The sequence below is a fragment of the Mesitornis unicolor genome, unplaced genomic scaffold, assembly GCF_000695765.1.
Source record: "Mesitornis unicolor isolate BGI_N332 unplaced genomic scaffold, ASM69576v1 scaffold4457, whole genome shotgun sequence".
NCBI lineage: Eukaryota > Metazoa > Chordata > Aves > Mesitornithiformes > Mesitornithidae > Mesitornis > Mesitornis unicolor.
This window is the reverse complement of record NW_010196974.1, coordinates 56,248-73,109: the sequence shown is the minus strand read 5'-3', so window position 1 is coordinate 73,109 and position 16,862 is coordinate 56,248. Positions and strand designations below refer to the sequence as shown.

Below are 16,862 nucleotides of genomic sequence, written 5' to 3'. Positions count from 1 at the left end.
CTGAGGTTTGGGGGGGTGGAATGTACAAGGAAATGGAAACATGCAGCAGCTTTCAAGGAAAGCCATGTTAAGATGCAGCTGATGTGCATTTTCCCTATATTTGATCATGCTATTTTTAAAAAATCAATTACAGTTCCTCTAAGTTGGGATCTGCTGCAGCTCATTATTAAACAGCATTAGAGGCTTTGACTTAGCAAAGCACTGGTGGAGGTGCTTATCCTCACATAGATGCTTCAATTCTCCTGGAATTTAGGCATCTGCTTTAAGATAAGCTGAGGCTTAAGAGCTTTTCTTTAACCATGCTGCTGTTCTTCAGTAAGAGGACCACTGAGAAGCATAATATAAAAATATAATCACCTGACTGACAGGTATTATAGGAACAAGAATTAAAATGTGTTTTGATGTTGATCTTCCTGGAAAATACTACAATTTGTACTTCTTTGCTGAAACAGAAGTCTGGGTTTTGATATCTGAAGTGAAGGCTCATTTGAATTGAAGTGTGGATAAATAAGGATGACTGTTTTTCTGTCTTGTGCACAGAAAGTTGGGTGTGACAGGGTCATAGGTTCCACAAAGCAAGAAGATAAGTGTGGTGTTTGTGGAGGAGATAATTCGCACTGCAAAGTGGTGAAAGGAACGTTTTCAAGAATACCAAAGAAACAAGGTCAGTGCATTCTGTGGGTTTTGTCCTGGGGAAGTCAGGGTATTTTTGTTTGATCTCTTATGTTTCATGGCAAGTCCCAGATCAATCACAAATAATTTACAATTTATAATTACTAATTCCAATAAACTCTCTGGACTTTACTTTCAAATGTGTCTAAAATTTGAAAATAAGACTTTTGTCCCATGGTCAGTCAAGTCTGCTGATACCAGGGGCGTGCATAGAGAAGGGCTTCAGTGCTCCATGTTGGAGAGCTCTGGACTTATTTGTGCTGCTGATGTCACTCAGCTGCTCCGTCCAAGTGTTGCAATAATATCTCATCATCACTCACTGTCAGACAGGGGCTTGCATGGTCTCTCTCTGTGGGTGCATATGGCACTCAAAGCACAGTCTAGTCTGAAGCAAAATCAGTTTGTTGATAATACTTAAGGCATTTTTCTTCTGACCCAAAGCCCTTTGTCCCTGTTATGTTCCATCACCTGGCACAGAAATAGGGATGATGGGGAATGACGCCGGATTAGGTTCAACTTGCTGTAATACACCCTGCTTTTAGAAAATAAGATTTATTTTTAAACCTAAGACAGACTTTTCCTATTTGTGGTGTACTAACCAGTTACTGTCTTTTCAAATGCTACAATAAAGGGCACATTAAGATGTTTGAAATTCCTGTTGGTGCGAGACATTTACTTATACAGGAAACAGACGCCACCAGTCATACTCTTGGTAAGTAACAAGTAGGAAAATTTTCAGTCAGACTATCTTTTCTGCAGTTTATTTTTGTCTCTGGAGCCTCACAATGTGTTTATGCATTTGTTTACCCATTATCATCCCACACCACGTACCTCCTTTAAGTATGTTAAATCAGGAAACTTGTTTGGCAATTTGATTTCCCTGTGCTGTATTCCCCGGTGTCCTGGCCAGAAGATCTTTGTATTGGCATGTGCATGTGTGAAAGCTGCTGGAAGAGGAGCTGAATTACGATATGGGGTGCAATGCATTATCTTCATATGCATCTCTTGTAACGGTACTTCCCATCCTCAGTCATTTCCCAGCTGCATCCAAATCCATTTCAGGTTCTGCCCCATTGCTAACAGTATTGATGCGAGGCTGCACGATCAATCCCGCAACTTAGAAAGTAATTGAAATCTGCTCCTTGCCGGTGCCCTGTAATCAATGTGAAGCAGTGTCTAATAGGGTGTTATTAATTGGAAGTAGATTCACAGCAAGTGGCCTGCTAATTGTATCGTGAGTCAACCCAACTTCTCACCAGCGAACACTTCCCTTGCTGTTCAGTGCAGCCTGGCCCTGCGAATCAGGAGAGCCATTGCTGGTTCAGACAAGGCTCTTTCGGTGCTGGGTAGACAATACACAGGGGACGCAAACACCTTGGTAGCTGTTGAGGAGCAGGATGCTCAGGTAGCTGCTAGAGAGAGAAGAGAGTTAAAATCTGGTGGTAAATAACAAACAGTCACTGCTTCTAATGAGGGGAGAAAATTTTCCACCTTGGGAGAAAAGCAGGAGTCCTAATACAAAGGTGGCTGAAGTCCCTCCAGGTGAAGGATGGGGCATTTGACAGCTGGACCAGAGGAATCGGGCATTGTGTGCAATGGCAGGCACCTGCAAAGCGACAGGAGCTTGAGCAGGGCTAGGTCGGTGTCAGAGCTGGATCTGAGCAGAATTAATATCATTTCTAGCATGTCTCTCTTGCTGTGGGGACCTGCTGGGTGTTAGCCCAGTAGCCTTTCTCTCATGGAGCAGTAACAGCCCCCTGAGCTGCCTTACAACTTGTGAAAGAGCTGAGTAGCCATGGGACCCCCACCAGCTGTCGAATTGGCTTGGATTTTGCCAGTGGATTCAGAAGTTGTTAGCTGGGAGCAGACAGACGGACACACGCGGTGCAGTCATGCTGGCCTCATTTCTCTGGCAAGGCAGGTTATGAAAAAGGAAAAAAAGGACGATTGATGTTTCTGGATCTGAGCAGAAAAGCATTGGCAGTTCAGTGAAACACCTGAAAAAGTCTTTCCAAACCTGTGGGGGAACAGAGGGAAAAATGGCCTTTTCTGCTTCTTCCACTGGGGCAAGAGCAGAACAAAACTCGGGATGAGGCATGAACCTCTTGTATTCACTTTTCTTATGTTGTTCCTAGCAATTAAAAATCGTGAAACGGGAAAGTTCATTCTAAGTGAAGACAACTATGTGCCAGACTCTAAAGTATTTATTGACATGGGTGTGGAGTGGGAATATCGGAATGACGATGATAGAGAAACTGTGCAGACCATGGGCCCGCTGCGTAATGGAATAGTTATTCTGGTAAGTCAAATGAAAACCATCTTCCACATGACGTAGTGTCAGGGCTAGAGAGCTGTAATGTGCTATAATATATTTTAGCTTTCTCTTGTGAGTTACAAGACATCTGCTTCAATTATAAGACAATAGAAGATATATTTTAATTCCTTTCTCCTAATTCATTGCTCTGTACAAGAGTTGTTATAACTCGGAGTTATGTCTTGAGCATCCAACTCTCCTGATTATTTCCTGTGGATGGCCTATCACATGGTCACTGTGTAAAGACTCTCCAGCTTACTTATCGTAGCTGACATAGGAGCATTAGTTAAAAAAAGGTCAAAATGGTTTGTATCAGATAGATCTAATAGCTCCTCCTCACGTCCATGTTTTGAAAATGTCCTGCAAAGCAGATGCAGGATTCTTGTGCTTCCAGGTTCAGTTTTGCAGGGCACAGCTAGTTCTGTGGTTCCCAAACCCAGCTGACTATATTATTTTTTCATTGCTAGCCAGCAAACTGTAGGCTACAGTGAGTCTGTAAGTTGATTCAGAATCCCTCTGACAGCAGCTGTAATGTGTTGATCTACACCGGCTGAATGTCAAATGAGGAATAAATATTTTTTCAAAGGACCAGTTTTTTGCACTTTATTCACACTGAGTTCCGTTTTCTTGCATTTGTCTTAGTGCAGTGTGATAGCAAAAACTCTTTTCTAAATAGTTTATATTTCTGTCAGGATTAAGTCAAAGCTCCACAGGATTCCCAGGATTATCGTGAGAATATTCGTGTCCTTTATGATGGTATATGGAAAATTTCCTTCCTTTATGATGGTATATGGAAAAAATTCAGTATTGTGAAGTCAGTCCATTGCTGGCAAGAAAAATCAGTCTAAATCAACAACAGCCTTTCTTAATATGCAGTTTAGAAACTCTGTGTCATAAGGATAGAGATACTTTTTCATCAGGAGGAGGGGGGAAAAGTGTTGAGTGCAGCTAAAAGGTTTAAATCCCTCCGGGGATGTTTTTATATCTGAGCCTTGATGTTTGCTATTTCACGTCATCTCACATAGCTTCTGATATCAGTCTTTCAAATCTTTTTTCCCTACATCTGTTTTGCTTACTAGGTGATTCCTCACGGTGGTGCCAAGATATCTTTGACTTACAAGTACATGATCCATGAAGATTCTTTGAATGTAGATAACAATAATGTTTTGGAAGAGGACTCGGTGTCATATGAATGGGCTTTGAAGAAATGGTCTCAATGTTCAAAACCTTGTGGAGGAGGTAAAAACAAAACCCCAAAGCACTCCAAATTGATTAGGAGAAAACTGAAAGAATGAATGCCACGTGTGGAATTCATTGCCACAAGACATTAGGGAGACCAGGAGTATGGAAGTGTTTTATTTAAGTTAAAAAATAGACAAATAAATAGCAACCGGAGTTAAAAATCTGACTATAATAGTTTTGGGGCACATCTGGGGTGGCTCATTTCTGATTTATGTTTATGAAACTGAAAATTGTACTAACATGTAAGATTTGGATGAGAGTCTCCAAACCGCGAGGGTGGCAAATCTCAGGATGCCCTGGGGCAGCCCTTAGTAAATCTGAACCCTGTGAAGTGAACCTTGCAAAGTGAAGACCCCTGCTTTTGGGTCAGATGTCTGCTCTGATGCTGTTCACCAGACTGATGGCCAGGTCCCAGCGCTTGACTGTAACTGTGCAGGTTTGCAGAATGTTTTTGAAATGCCAGATGTTTTTCTCATGATAGCCTGTAGTGAAAAATAAAGGGGATGAGCAATTCTTTTGTAGCGTGTTCAGCTGTAGTTTCAGCTGCAACTTTCAACAGCGTATGTGCAATTTGTTTGAAAATGGAGTCCTGTGTAAGATCTACCAGTACTGAAAATTAGAGAAGTGTCTTTCTTCAGGCTACCAGTTCACAAAATACGGCTGCCGGAGGAAGACAGACCACAAGATGGTTCATCGGAGTTACTGCGAGGTGATCCAAAAGCCAAAGCCCGTTCGCAGGGTGTGCAACCTCCAGGAGTGCTCCCAGCCCATGTAAGCATCCCTGCCCACCAGCACTGCAGTAGGCATCATACCCTGCTGGCACTTGTCACCTGAGAGACGGTGACTTAGGCTTGACCTCCATGCATCATTACAGAGACACAGGACCGTGAGGCTGTGATGCTATACTCTGCTTGTAGAAATACTGTTTCTGGGACTGCTGGTTCCTATTACTTCTGAAATAAGTTGGATTAGAAAAGAAGTACTCTCTTGATCAAGACATTTGTGTTTATGCTATAAAAAATAGACATAAATTCAATTTATATTAGTTGATCTTACACAGTGGGAATTAACCATGTAAGAACAAATGCTACATAAGAAAACCAATGTCATACAGCCTCTCAAATCCAAGTCTTCCTAAAGTTCACAGTGTATTTTTTAACATTTAAACACTGGCAAAAAGATTTGGCCTGTTAGATTTCTGTGGCCGTCCTAGTACAGTATGGTATTGCTGTTGTACCTTCATATTTGCTAGACATAGTCGAGTGTTATAATTATTTTAATTCACATTTTACAGGTGCTTTTTTTGACTGGCAGCAGGTTACTCATGCTACCTGTAGAAATCATATATTCCTCATGTTGCTACTGCAACGAGAATGGAGTATGTTGATCCCAGCTTCTGTCTCTGGGGACCAAGTCTAGATTCCAGGAAGAACAGCAAATAAGTAGAACATACCATGCAATATTTCCTAACTTCCTTTCAAAAAAGATTTGAAAGAGACAAAAAGTCAAGAAACTGTGCCACATAAACTCAGCATGGGTCCGGGTTTAACATTTACTTACTGTAACTGAAGTAATGACCTAACCGTATCTCAGGCTCTCTGGAAAGGACTGTATTCTTCTTTCAGCTGCAAATATAATTGAACCCAGGTACCACAAAGACTCAATAGGATCCTAAATTGTACTTGGATTCCTGAATGTTTCATTCGCCTCTGTTTCCATAGATTGGCATTGGAGCATTTCCACTTGTACACAGGAGAGGCAATTATTTAAGAGATTTTATGAAGCTCTGTAATACCTACTGCACTAATACACTGCTTCTTCACTGCTGGGAAAAAATAATGTTTGCCACTGAAATCGCCTTAGGATTCATGGCTTTGTGTTCCACAGCACTCGCCTTCCCCCACAGCTGTGTCATTTCAATAGGCTACAAAGAGAAAGTTGGGTGAAATCGCCACTTTACTTTTTGTTTAACTCTGGTGTTTAGTGCATTGCCTTGTGTCCTTGCTATTTCTTGACTATTTCTAAAACCAGGATTTGACAAGTACCGCAGGACAATTGCTTCAAACTCAGGGTATTTCTTCAGCTTGTATGTAATTTTTTGTTAAGTTTATCCCATGAATATTGCTTACATTGAACAATATTTCCTTCTTGCAGATCTCTGCATTATTTATTTATAGACTGCTGAATAGAGGTAGACACTTTTACTGAGCTTGTTCTCTTTTCACCACCCCAGATGGGTTACAGGAGAATGGGAGCCTTGCAGCAAAAGCTGTGGGAAAACAGGATATCAAGTGCGATCTGTCCGATGTGTCCAACACCTACACGATAATACAAATCGGTCTGTTCATACCAAGTACTGCAACAACGACCGTCCAGAAGGCAGGAGGCCTTGCAACCGGGAGCTTTGTCCAGCTCAGTGGAGAATAGGACCCTGGTCACAGGTCAGTCTCTTTCTGGAGATCTAAAGCAACTAATTTCTTACAATATAGAGGAGAAAATCCTGGAGTTTGTTTGGTGCTTTCTATTCAAATGCGTTGACACAATGAACCAACACCTAGACCTGGTGTATTGCTTCCATTTCTCCTAATGCCACAGAAAGTGAGTTAGATGGAGGGATGGTGGCAGTGAAACAGGCAGTAGAGCCGTCCCACAGTGATGCTGGATGATCCAGACTCCATGAGCCACCCGTACAAGATGGTAGCATCAGTAAAGCTAACTTCTACCTGCTCTTCATTCCGCTCGCATTTACCTGTTGACTTAAGCTGAGAGAAGTTAAATTAGTTCTTTTATCACTGTTTTATTTTCTTTCAAGTAAAGAAGACTTTAAAGTCTTCAGACACTGTGATTGAGGTCACCTAGAGGAAGTTAGGCACCCAACTCTCATGAAGATGCAAAGGTGCGAGGCCTTTAGCAGATTTATTTACTTGGTCTCGTAATATTCTGTCCGTAACCCAAAGGACAGTGTTTCACCTAGTTTACTATGGAAATGCAGGGCATCTATTCATGAACCCTTTTTGTTTGCTATTGCTATGGGCAAAACAGGATTCAGTCACTCCCATACCAAGTGTCAGGAGCTGGGCGTTTTGTGCTTTCCGTCCCTGGCTCTTTGGCCAACTCACTGTGTGAGCAAGAAATGCTATGCCACTGTGCACAGACTGTTCCTTACTAAAATATTTATTAGAGCAATAGGAAACTCCACCTATTCATATTCACAAACCTTTGCAGTCATCAAAAGGCAAGAAATGTGAGTAGAATATTGCAACATTTAAATTGTTCTTATTATTTTGATGCATGGGATCCTTACAGTACATCTCAGCATTTCTCCATGAAATAATTTAAAAAATGTGTCTGCATTTGGAGATACAACATTTTGGTTTGGAGTTGTGCCATCCAAATAAGCACAAACAATTTTTATCCTCACTGGGCTGAATAGGTATCACAAGCAATGCCACCCCTGGTGCACGCTGTGAATAGATGCCTCACATTTACAGTTGTTTCTTTATTGCTCAGACTGTAAGCTCTTTCTTGGAGTCTTTCATAAGTACTGGTATAGCACAAAAAGCAGTGGTTCTCCCTCTTGCTTGGTTACTGTAGGTGCTACGGTGGTTCAAATAAGGTACCAGACCGGCTCAAATCAAGGACAGTAGTTAAAAATCTTAAAACTCATTTCTAATTTGTTGTTTCCAAAGGGTGGCTGGGGCTCTAACTGGTGCATGTCCTTTCAGTGCTCTGTCAGCTGTGGCAATGGCACGCAGGATCGTCCGGTGCTGTGCCGGACCAGGGACAATGTTGTCGGCCTTTGTAAAGAAAATAAACCAGAGACTGTAAGGATTTGCAGACTACCTCCATGTCCAAGTAAGTCCTTGTCTTCTCTAGCACATATTACTTGATGAAAAAAAAAAGATGTTGACTGTGTTTATTTGAAATGTCTTCCTTGAATCTATACTTGTGTACTATATCTGCCTGCACTGGCAGTTCTCTGTAGCACTGGATTTGAGCAGACTTTCCAAACGTAGAGCCATTGTGTGGCCGATGGGCCTCTTTGGCACATGGTTGTTCTCTCCTCACGGTGGGGAGCACCACTTGCCCCAGGACAGCATGAGAGGCTGGGGCAGGCCTCAGCACTGTGGTGATGGCTGGATCTGGCCAGCAGGTGACAGCTCCCCTGGCAGAGAAGCACTGCCTGAATCTGGCCCTGCACGCCAGAAATGTGCAGGGCTTGGCCAGAGGCTGCTGGGTTGTGACTAATCGAGAGTATCATGTAAAAAGTTGCTTCTTTGCTTTCCCTGTCTCCAGTGACAGTTCCAGGCTTCTTCTCCATTCTGTCAAACACAAGTTACCTTCAGGGGTTATCTAACTCAGTTTTTTTAAGCTATAATAAATTTGTTCCTACTTAATCCAGGACACTAATGCCTTTATCTTTGTTAGCTTTTCAGCTGTTTGCAGATGATACTTGTGAGATCATTTTACATATTCCTGTTATTAAGTAATTCATATTTTTCTTTTATTCCTGATATATTTCTCAGGGTAGCTTTTGATTCCTGATTAATTAGAACCAAGCTGTGAATTATGGTCTGCAGTACAAAAATTTTAAAGAGGCAGCGTAACTAAACTAGACTGGATGTATCTTAGGACATATAACACTGCTGTGAGAAGTGCTGCTGGAGAACTGGCCTGCAGGCTGTCGTCAGGGTGGGCTGTCAAGTGGTGGGCTCAAGTTGTAGCAAATTGGCAAAACAGCACCCTCTACCCAAAACTACACAGCCTGGTCATAATCCTTCCCTGGGCTCTTGGACCATCAGAGCCTAGTCACTCTCTTAGCCGTATCTACTTCTGACAGGTCAACTGCTTAATGCTAACGTATGTTGTGTTACATCTTTTTTTTTTCCTTTTTTCAAGGAAACATTTCTGATCCTTCAAAGAAAACCTACATGATACAATGGCTATCAAGACCTGATCCAGACTACCCCATCCAGAAAATATCTTCAAGTAAAAGACCCATTTATAACTCTGCCTTTGCCCTTAAATGCATGCCACATCGAATGTGGACTTTGCCTTTTGCTCTCTTCTTCTCGCTATGCGGAAAGTTCCCTTGACTTTGCCAAGTTTAAATCTTGGGCTGAATCTTTTTTTCACACCAGGCACTTGGTGCTCGGTGTCTTTCTTCTCTGGAGCTTGCATAGCACTGGTGGTGGAGGTCTTGAAGTGTTGGATGTGTGAAGTTGGATCTCCACAGTATGTTGCAGTGCTCTGAAAGGGAGCTGGGATCAGTTTGCTTGCTTGGTGATGGTGAAAAAAGGCTCTTACTGGTTCATGATGTTCAGTTTGATAGCAAAACTGAGAACTTATTGTGAATGTGATCACATCACAATAATGACACCTTGTAGTGCTAAAGTTCTCCTTTATCTAGAAACCCTAAATCTCATAACTCTCTAGTTTCAGTTCACTGACAGGGTAGTCTGGTGAGTGAAAGAACTTATTCATTCCATTTTCCTTTGCAGTGCCATTGCTCTACTCACCCTTTGCTGCTCATTTTTTATTCCTGACCCTCACATTTATGTTTGTAGCCTGTGGAGGGATCACTGGAAAGCAGAAGCTCAGTTTCTGTCAGTACTTTCTGTGCTGCTATGATGCCGTCTGCTCTCACCAAACTCCTTATGGTGGTTTGAAATACTTTTCCATGAGAAAAGCTGCATTCGTTTTTCCCATTGCACAATTTTTGCCAGTTTTGCATACTTTGACTTTAGAAACAAAACTGAAGCAGAACAGGTGTGGTCCATGTTGAAGGTTGCGTGGTGGTGTTTTCCTTAACCTGGCGGAGGCAATATGATGTTTTCATCAACTACGATGTCTCCTGCTGCTCAGCATGGAGCTGTTTATACTCATTACATCTTTGGTCTTTTTTCACCATGTGCATGTCTGACTTGACTGGTATGGTTGTGTGTGTGTGTGTGTTTATGCTCTATAGATGTGTCAACTGGCAAACATAACAGTGTGACTACTACAGAATTACCTCAATTTTTATTGCTTTTTTTGCTTAGAAGAAGAGTTTTAGAAAAATGCCTTAATGTTGAAATGTAAATGGCATTAATTTACCAGATCCAGCTTTAAATATAAACAATACACTGGTACCTTGAGTTAATCTTCATATGGAGTGTTTTTACTTGAATGATAAATACTAGAAGGCAGTAAATTTAATCCGAAGTTAATTTGCACAGTGCATATCCATATCTTCATCGAGACAGGATTGTAATCTGACTTACTGAAATTTAACTGGCATTCTTGCTTCACCTTCCGTGTTTGTGTTGAAGATTTGGAATTCACAAGTCATAAACCCGTTTGTGACAGTCAGTACCAATAGTGGAAGCATACAAACTTTAAAACTGCAGTCTTGGAGCAAATTGCTACCTTACTGCATTGATCATATTCTTGGAAAAGTGGCATTTTTGAATCTTTGGGTCTTCAACAGTGTAGCACTTCAAACTTGTCATTATCATGTGATCACATATTTAAATTTTGCTGTTAATATGATGATTTCCTGAAACATGTTAACGATTACATGACAAGGTGAAAAAACAAAGACACGTATCTGGCACTGAATACTGTTATGTAAAATAATTGGTGTTTAACTGTATAAATATATTCATGACTGTTACCTTTAAATAGACAATGTTTAGTGATGTTTCAAGAGATGGGTGGCTATAGAGAATGGTGCAATAAGGTATCTGGGCATTGTGCACTATGTCTATATGCACTTTGGTTTATCAGGGATATTTTATTAGTGTTTTGTATGTATTTAACATAATATTAAAGATGTGCCAATTCAGTTTGCTTTTCAATATTTTTTTATGAGACTAATGTGTACCAAAGTGACTGTGAAACTGATTTATTTTTTTCTTACTGATGTTTTGAAGATATACTTCCAGTCTGTCATGCATACTGCAAGTAAAAATAAATAAAAGTTCAGCAAATCTGGATCTTTTTGTTTGGATAGAGGATAAAAATACCATTCTGACAGTCATAAGTTACAAAGTTTATTTATATAACTTATCAGATGTCACTAAACATATTACATAATGCAGCTTTATTTTCATGTATTTTTAAGCTTGACATTTCATACTTTTCATAGGAAAAAAAGGCATTTTTCTAAAGGTGCTTTTAGGGATTCTCACAAAGCCAAGAACCGATCTGCCTTGTTGAAACTACATTTAAATGTTATACCCATTGACTTTTATTTTGCAAGCCATTTGGAGAAGCTTGCATTAAGGTCATGCAACACAAGGCAAAGGGGACTCTACCTGGTATGTAAAAATATATATAAAACTGTATAGGCACATGCAGTCCTTTGTATAGATTCGTGCATGCAGATATGAACAGTCCCAGCTCTTAAAAACTGGTTTGAAAATGTCTCCAAAACGAAGGTACTATTCTTAGGCTCCTAAGGAAGGAGTTGTTCTTTATTTCTAGCAGCATCTCAGTTTAGCATTTGAAAAATATGAAAGTGAATTGACACACTTGAAAACAGGAACCAGGATTTTGCTTTTCTGCAACAAATGCAACAATTGGGGCGTAAATACAACACAAGGAAGGTGTTTCCACCTTCCTCAGCCTGCACCAGCATTTGAAAGCAGCAGCAACAGTTTATTTTGGACTGATATGTTTGCCAATTAAACACCTATAATGCCCTATTTTGTTAACTGAGGATGAGTGAAGAGGCGACACCTACACTTTCTGAGTTCACTTGATTTCTCTGAATCTGCTCTGATTCTCTGCTTTGCTGTAAGGTTGCTGACAGGGTAAGTCAGTGTTTGTAGCAGGATGGTGAAATACAGGCTCCCGTAACACGCTGACTTGAACACGCTGTCTGCCATTGGGTATGCTCTAAATAAAGGCGAGTGATGGGAGTTACTCATCCATTACCGTAAGAGTAGGTAGAGATGTAGTAAGAGCAAGGAGAGAGGCAAAAGTGATTTCATCTCTGTTTCTGCACTCTGGTCACAGAGAAAATATTTTGCTACTGCTGTGCCAAGCGCTGGTCAGGCTGCCTTTCTCCTCAGCCCTCTCCTCTTTCTTTCAGCATGGGCTGCGTGTTGGGATTTTTCCTTCACTGCAGTTCCTGGTAGTTCCCGGCTCCATCGCTTCAGCCTGGAGGCCTGGGAGCTGTAGAGCATGTATGTAGGATGGAGGACGGGTAGCTTTTTCTCCAAGGAGTCTGCTGACCCCTCACCATCCATCTGCTGTCAATTCGTATGGTCCCCTACCTCCTCTGAGGAGGAATCACACAGGCTTGAGTAATCTCTGAGTAGACGTCTGTTAATGTTTCTCCCACAGTAAAACAGTTTGACCAGCTCCCTTTTAACACCTTAGCCTGTGCTTTGCCACCTGTATTTCAGCAAGGTCAGGATCTGCCTGTATGCTAGTGCAGATTGTCGTAACGGCTATTGACAGCTTCAAACCTATTGATTATTGTTCTTTCTCTTTTATTACAGTTTTCCAGTCAGTGACATAAAAATCAGGACTTGTTATTGAGTCCCACAGTCATTAATGGACTGGCTTGGCTCCATCCCACTGGAGTTTGTTGTTCTGAGAATATCAGCTCCATTCTAGGAGGAGGAGAAAAGCCTTGCGCTAAACACACTGCTTTTCTCTCGAGCTCAGGCAATGCTGCTGTTTTCAGAACAGAGAGAGAAAATCACTCCAATGGGATATAGATTAACTGTGAGAGTTAAATGGTACACATAGAAACAAGACTTGACTTTCTTGAGACAGTCCAGATAACCCTTGACTGTGAGTAGTCACTGTTAGGTTGCAGAAAAGCATTAAAAGGAGCAAAGGGATGAAAAAAGATTTCTTTATCCTTGGTCAGATAAGTCCTTGATGACCTTTTGGGGGTTTAATGCAGTGTTAGCAACAACACAGCACTACTGATGTGTTCTGAACTCTTAAGCCCAGGCAGGAACACAACATCATCACGGCTGCACGGTCTTCAGGGTAGCACTTGCAGAATGTGAAGCCAGTGTTATGGTCCACAGCATGGATGGGGCTGGTACAAAGAGTTCAGATCAGCTTTTTCAGCCCTTGAAGTGAGTTGAGTTTTAGGTTTAATATTAAGCCCGCTTCTGCTTATAGAAGGCTCATTTGCCAGTTTCCCATCCCACTTTAAATACCAAACCCTCTGCCTACTGCCAAAGCTTCAGCTGTATTTCTTTTTCTGATTAATGTGAAGATGCTCTTTATTTATCTGTTCCCTTTTTCTCTTTCAGAAGATCATTGTCAAGGAGACAAGTCAATGTTTTGTCGCATGGAGGTTCTCTCTCGTTACTGCTCGATTCCCGGTTACAATAAGCTGTGTTGCAAGTCCTGTAATATGTACAGCAACATAACAGAGGACAGCAATGTAACTGATTCTAACGTAAATAAGAATAATGTCATTGAGGAGGAGCTCCTGACAACCCTCAGCCCTCCCATGGGAGCGTCCACCACACAGTCTGCCACCAGCCCTCCTCTCGTTTCCAAAACACATGCACCTCCTGCCAATGCAACTGAGGAACACCCAGAAATCAATGCGGTGGATGTTCCCTATAAAATTGATGGGCTGGATAACGAAGTATCACAGCACAACATCATTACACGGAGAAGGATACCTTATGAAAGGACGAGGAATCAAAGAATTCAGGAGCTGATTGCTGAGAAAAGGAAAAAAGAGACTCTTAGGAAAATAAACTAAAATGGAAATATGGCACAAACAACGTTTTTCTCTTATAGAGATGTTGCCAACATCACAGTATTGCCCATGTTGTAGAGACTAAAAATGGGAAAAAATCAAAGTGGTGCTATGGCCGAGATGCCAAATTCTAAAGCCTACTATAAATGGGAACGACAGATTGTTTCGTACGTGCTAATCTGAACACTTTGATGGCTAGGTTTACAGGGTACAGCAGAGTATTAGTGCAATATCATGACAGCGTTTCACTGAATCCAAACAAACCGTAATACCTAGGCCAGGTTAGCAGGTTTCTTGTTTAGGGGCTCTTTTAAGTCTTCTATGCCTGTGTAAAACTACTTGGGCATAGTAATGGGAGTTACTATGGGAGTTACACTTAGGATGGAGGAAAACAGTCCCAAAGCATAATAAATCCTTTTAATACTGACAAGCAGGTGGCGAGCAATCCTGTGATGCTTCTGTGCATTGCATGAACCCAGGCAGTAGCTCGGCCCCGGTTTGGGAAGGTGTGTAAGGACGTGCCAGGCTAAGGTTAGCTGACCTCGGGAGAGCTGCTCCCAGGGTTACAGCTGGGCATGTGCTCACACAGCTTTCTTAACTGAGACTGCATAACAAAATGTATAGAAAATTCTATAGCCGTATATTTATGTGTAAAAAAAAAACCTGGCAAACAGTAGTTTGCATATTTCCATAAACAATTTCAAAGGATTCTCTGAAACTTTTGAATATACGCAAGACATTCAGTAGGGTAGATCCGGCCAACTTGGACTGACAACATCCTAGTCTTTCTGTTTACAATTATCCGTATTTTTGATAGTCTTTGAGTTCCTCTAATGCAACAGCCTCAGTGATCTTTGTCGGTTGGTGCTTTTTTTATTGGTCTATTTTTTTCTACCCACATACTGTTTAACTTAAAGATGACTGGATTCTTGTTGCCTTTTCTTTGGTGCTTTGTTAAGAAAACTTTTTTTTTTCTCCCATAGGATGAGGTTATTTTGGAGGAAATAGTGTTGTGTTATCTTCCTTTCCTTAGGACAGCTTTATTGGTGCAGAAGTGAACAATTGTTTGCCATGCCCTTGCATATATATGTACATCCACACACACACAGAGACGTGTATTCACAGTACCAGGTCTGCTAGAAACATTAAGATGTGTAACCTGACAACCCTTTGAGTACTTCCTTTCCCCTCAGGGTCATCATGGTTTTCATAGGTCATTGTGAATTCCTGGTTGGAGATCACAAGGTGAATTCAGCTTGGCTCTAACACCGCAGAGACAGGGAACGTGGATGAGTTCCTGCTGTGGGTGGCATCTGAGCAGTTCTTCTCCTGTCTCCTGGCTTGGACTCTTCCATTTGTTTCCTCTTTGCTGGTAAACCCCCTGCAGAGCCCAGGGCTTCCCTGAAATCATCCTTTTACCACTAGGTAGGTCTGATGGCTCCTAGTTCAGATTTTCCAGTCTGAGAGTAAGATCTCATCTTCCAGCCTGAGCTGGTCTTGGTTTGAAGCAGTGCCAGGTATAAGCCTGTATGTACAGTCACATCATTATTGGAAATGTGCTGAGTTCCCAGCAATGTGTAAGCTCTTCAGTGGCCCAGCTGCTGGTAAAGAGCTTCAGAAGTATGAAGGTGAACCACGTGTGGCTTCCTGCAACCCTGCCGTCTGCCCTCGACCACCATGGCTGAATGAGCTGCCCAGTCTCCAATTCAGAACAAGCCAGTCCTGCTGGGAAGGAGGTGGAAACCTGCAGGAACAGCAGCCTGCAGCGCTGAGATGTTGAACTGCTCTGGCCTGATCTGTGGCCAGAAGTCTTTGAAGGACAAGATCTGGTTTAAGAAAATTATTTTATGGAGACACTAGCCAAAGCAGAGAAGGAACGTTTTCAGCTGGTTTGATGGCATCAAGTGTTCCTTCTTACAGAGGACCAGGGTGATTCACTGGGGTGAGTGTTTAGGAGCACCTCAGATGGTAAAACGGTGGGAGTTACTCTGAGGACCATGAAGGCTGGGAGGCGTAACAGGCTTAGTAAAGTCCAGAGCACTAGGAAACATCTCCTGGGCCAAGCAGATGTGGCTGTAGATGTGAAAGCAGCAGCCAGCGCAAGCAACATAGCAGTCTGTTCTGGTTTTGAAAACTAAAACTAAAGCTCCGCAGTTTGGCAGCATTGAGCAGCAGTTGGCTGGGGCAGTGGCAGGAGGCTCACCTCAGACTTTAACTCGTGAGACTCTAAGCCTTTTCCTGCAGCCAAAGGTGGCTTGTCTTTAGTTGCCTGCATGGCAGCCTTTGTTTGCCCCAGCCCCGCTCCGTGGCCTGCCTGCCCTTACAGAGCCATGATGCATCGGCAAGCCCAGCACTGGCCCCAGGAGCCTTGTGCCAAGGGATTTGCGGTTGCCTACAGACAGGACAAGTTTTAGAAACAGTGTAGGGTCGGGTCACATCTGTGCAAAACAGAGTGATATAGTAATGAGCACCGAAGGGAAGAAAAAAAAACAACCCACCATGCTATTTATAAGCAAGGAAGACGTCTTTGAATCAACGTAATTCCAGCCGCTGTGCCACAGGAGACACAAGCTGTAGTTGGGCTCCCAGCCTGTAGCCATAGTGAGTATTTCTTGCCTTTCACATTTCCTTTACACAGACATGGTTAGTGTAAAACTCATCTTTTCCCCTTCAAGTCATTATCCTGCTTTTAGCTCTGTGGACAATAAAAATAAACCACAAGCCCTAGCTTTTTCATAGCCTAAAGCACATCCAAGCATGTGATAAACTTAGGAAAAACCCTCACAAACCCAAGGGTAGAGAGCGGTTGGGGCTCCAAGTTATAGAGGTGGAAGTTTGCTGCCTGGACAGTACCAGTCTTTCTCTCTGAGACTTTGTGGAGACCCATTTCTGTGACCTCCAGAAGCCTGA

At 42.1% G+C, this 16,862-nt stretch overlaps 1 protein-coding gene across 1 annotated transcript in view; it reads left to right on the top strand.

Moving 5' to 3' along the window:
• ADAMTS2 (ADAM metallopeptidase with thrombospondin type 1 motif, 2) overlaps window positions 1-13,955 on the top strand; it is a gene marked incomplete at its 5' end in the record, with an annotated part of 182,526 nt that extends 168,571 nt beyond the window's left edge. Inside the window, 9 exons of the mRNA XM_010188650.1 lie at window positions 541-664; window positions 1,304-1,384; window positions 2,808-2,971; window positions 4,066-4,225; window positions 4,867-4,999; window positions 6,462-6,669; window positions 7,954-8,083; window positions 9,128-9,217; window positions 13,492-13,955. Coding sequence (XP_010186952.1) covers window positions 541-664; window positions 1,304-1,384; window positions 2,808-2,971; window positions 4,066-4,225; window positions 4,867-4,999; window positions 6,462-6,669; window positions 7,954-8,083; window positions 9,128-9,217; window positions 13,492-13,955 — 1,554 coding nt within the window. The remainder of the gene's footprint in view (window positions 1-540; window positions 665-1,303; window positions 1,385-2,807; window positions 2,972-4,065; window positions 4,226-4,866; window positions 5,000-6,461; window positions 6,670-7,953; window positions 8,084-9,127; window positions 9,218-13,491) is intronic.
• Window positions 13,956-16,862: the final 2,907 nt, after the last annotated feature.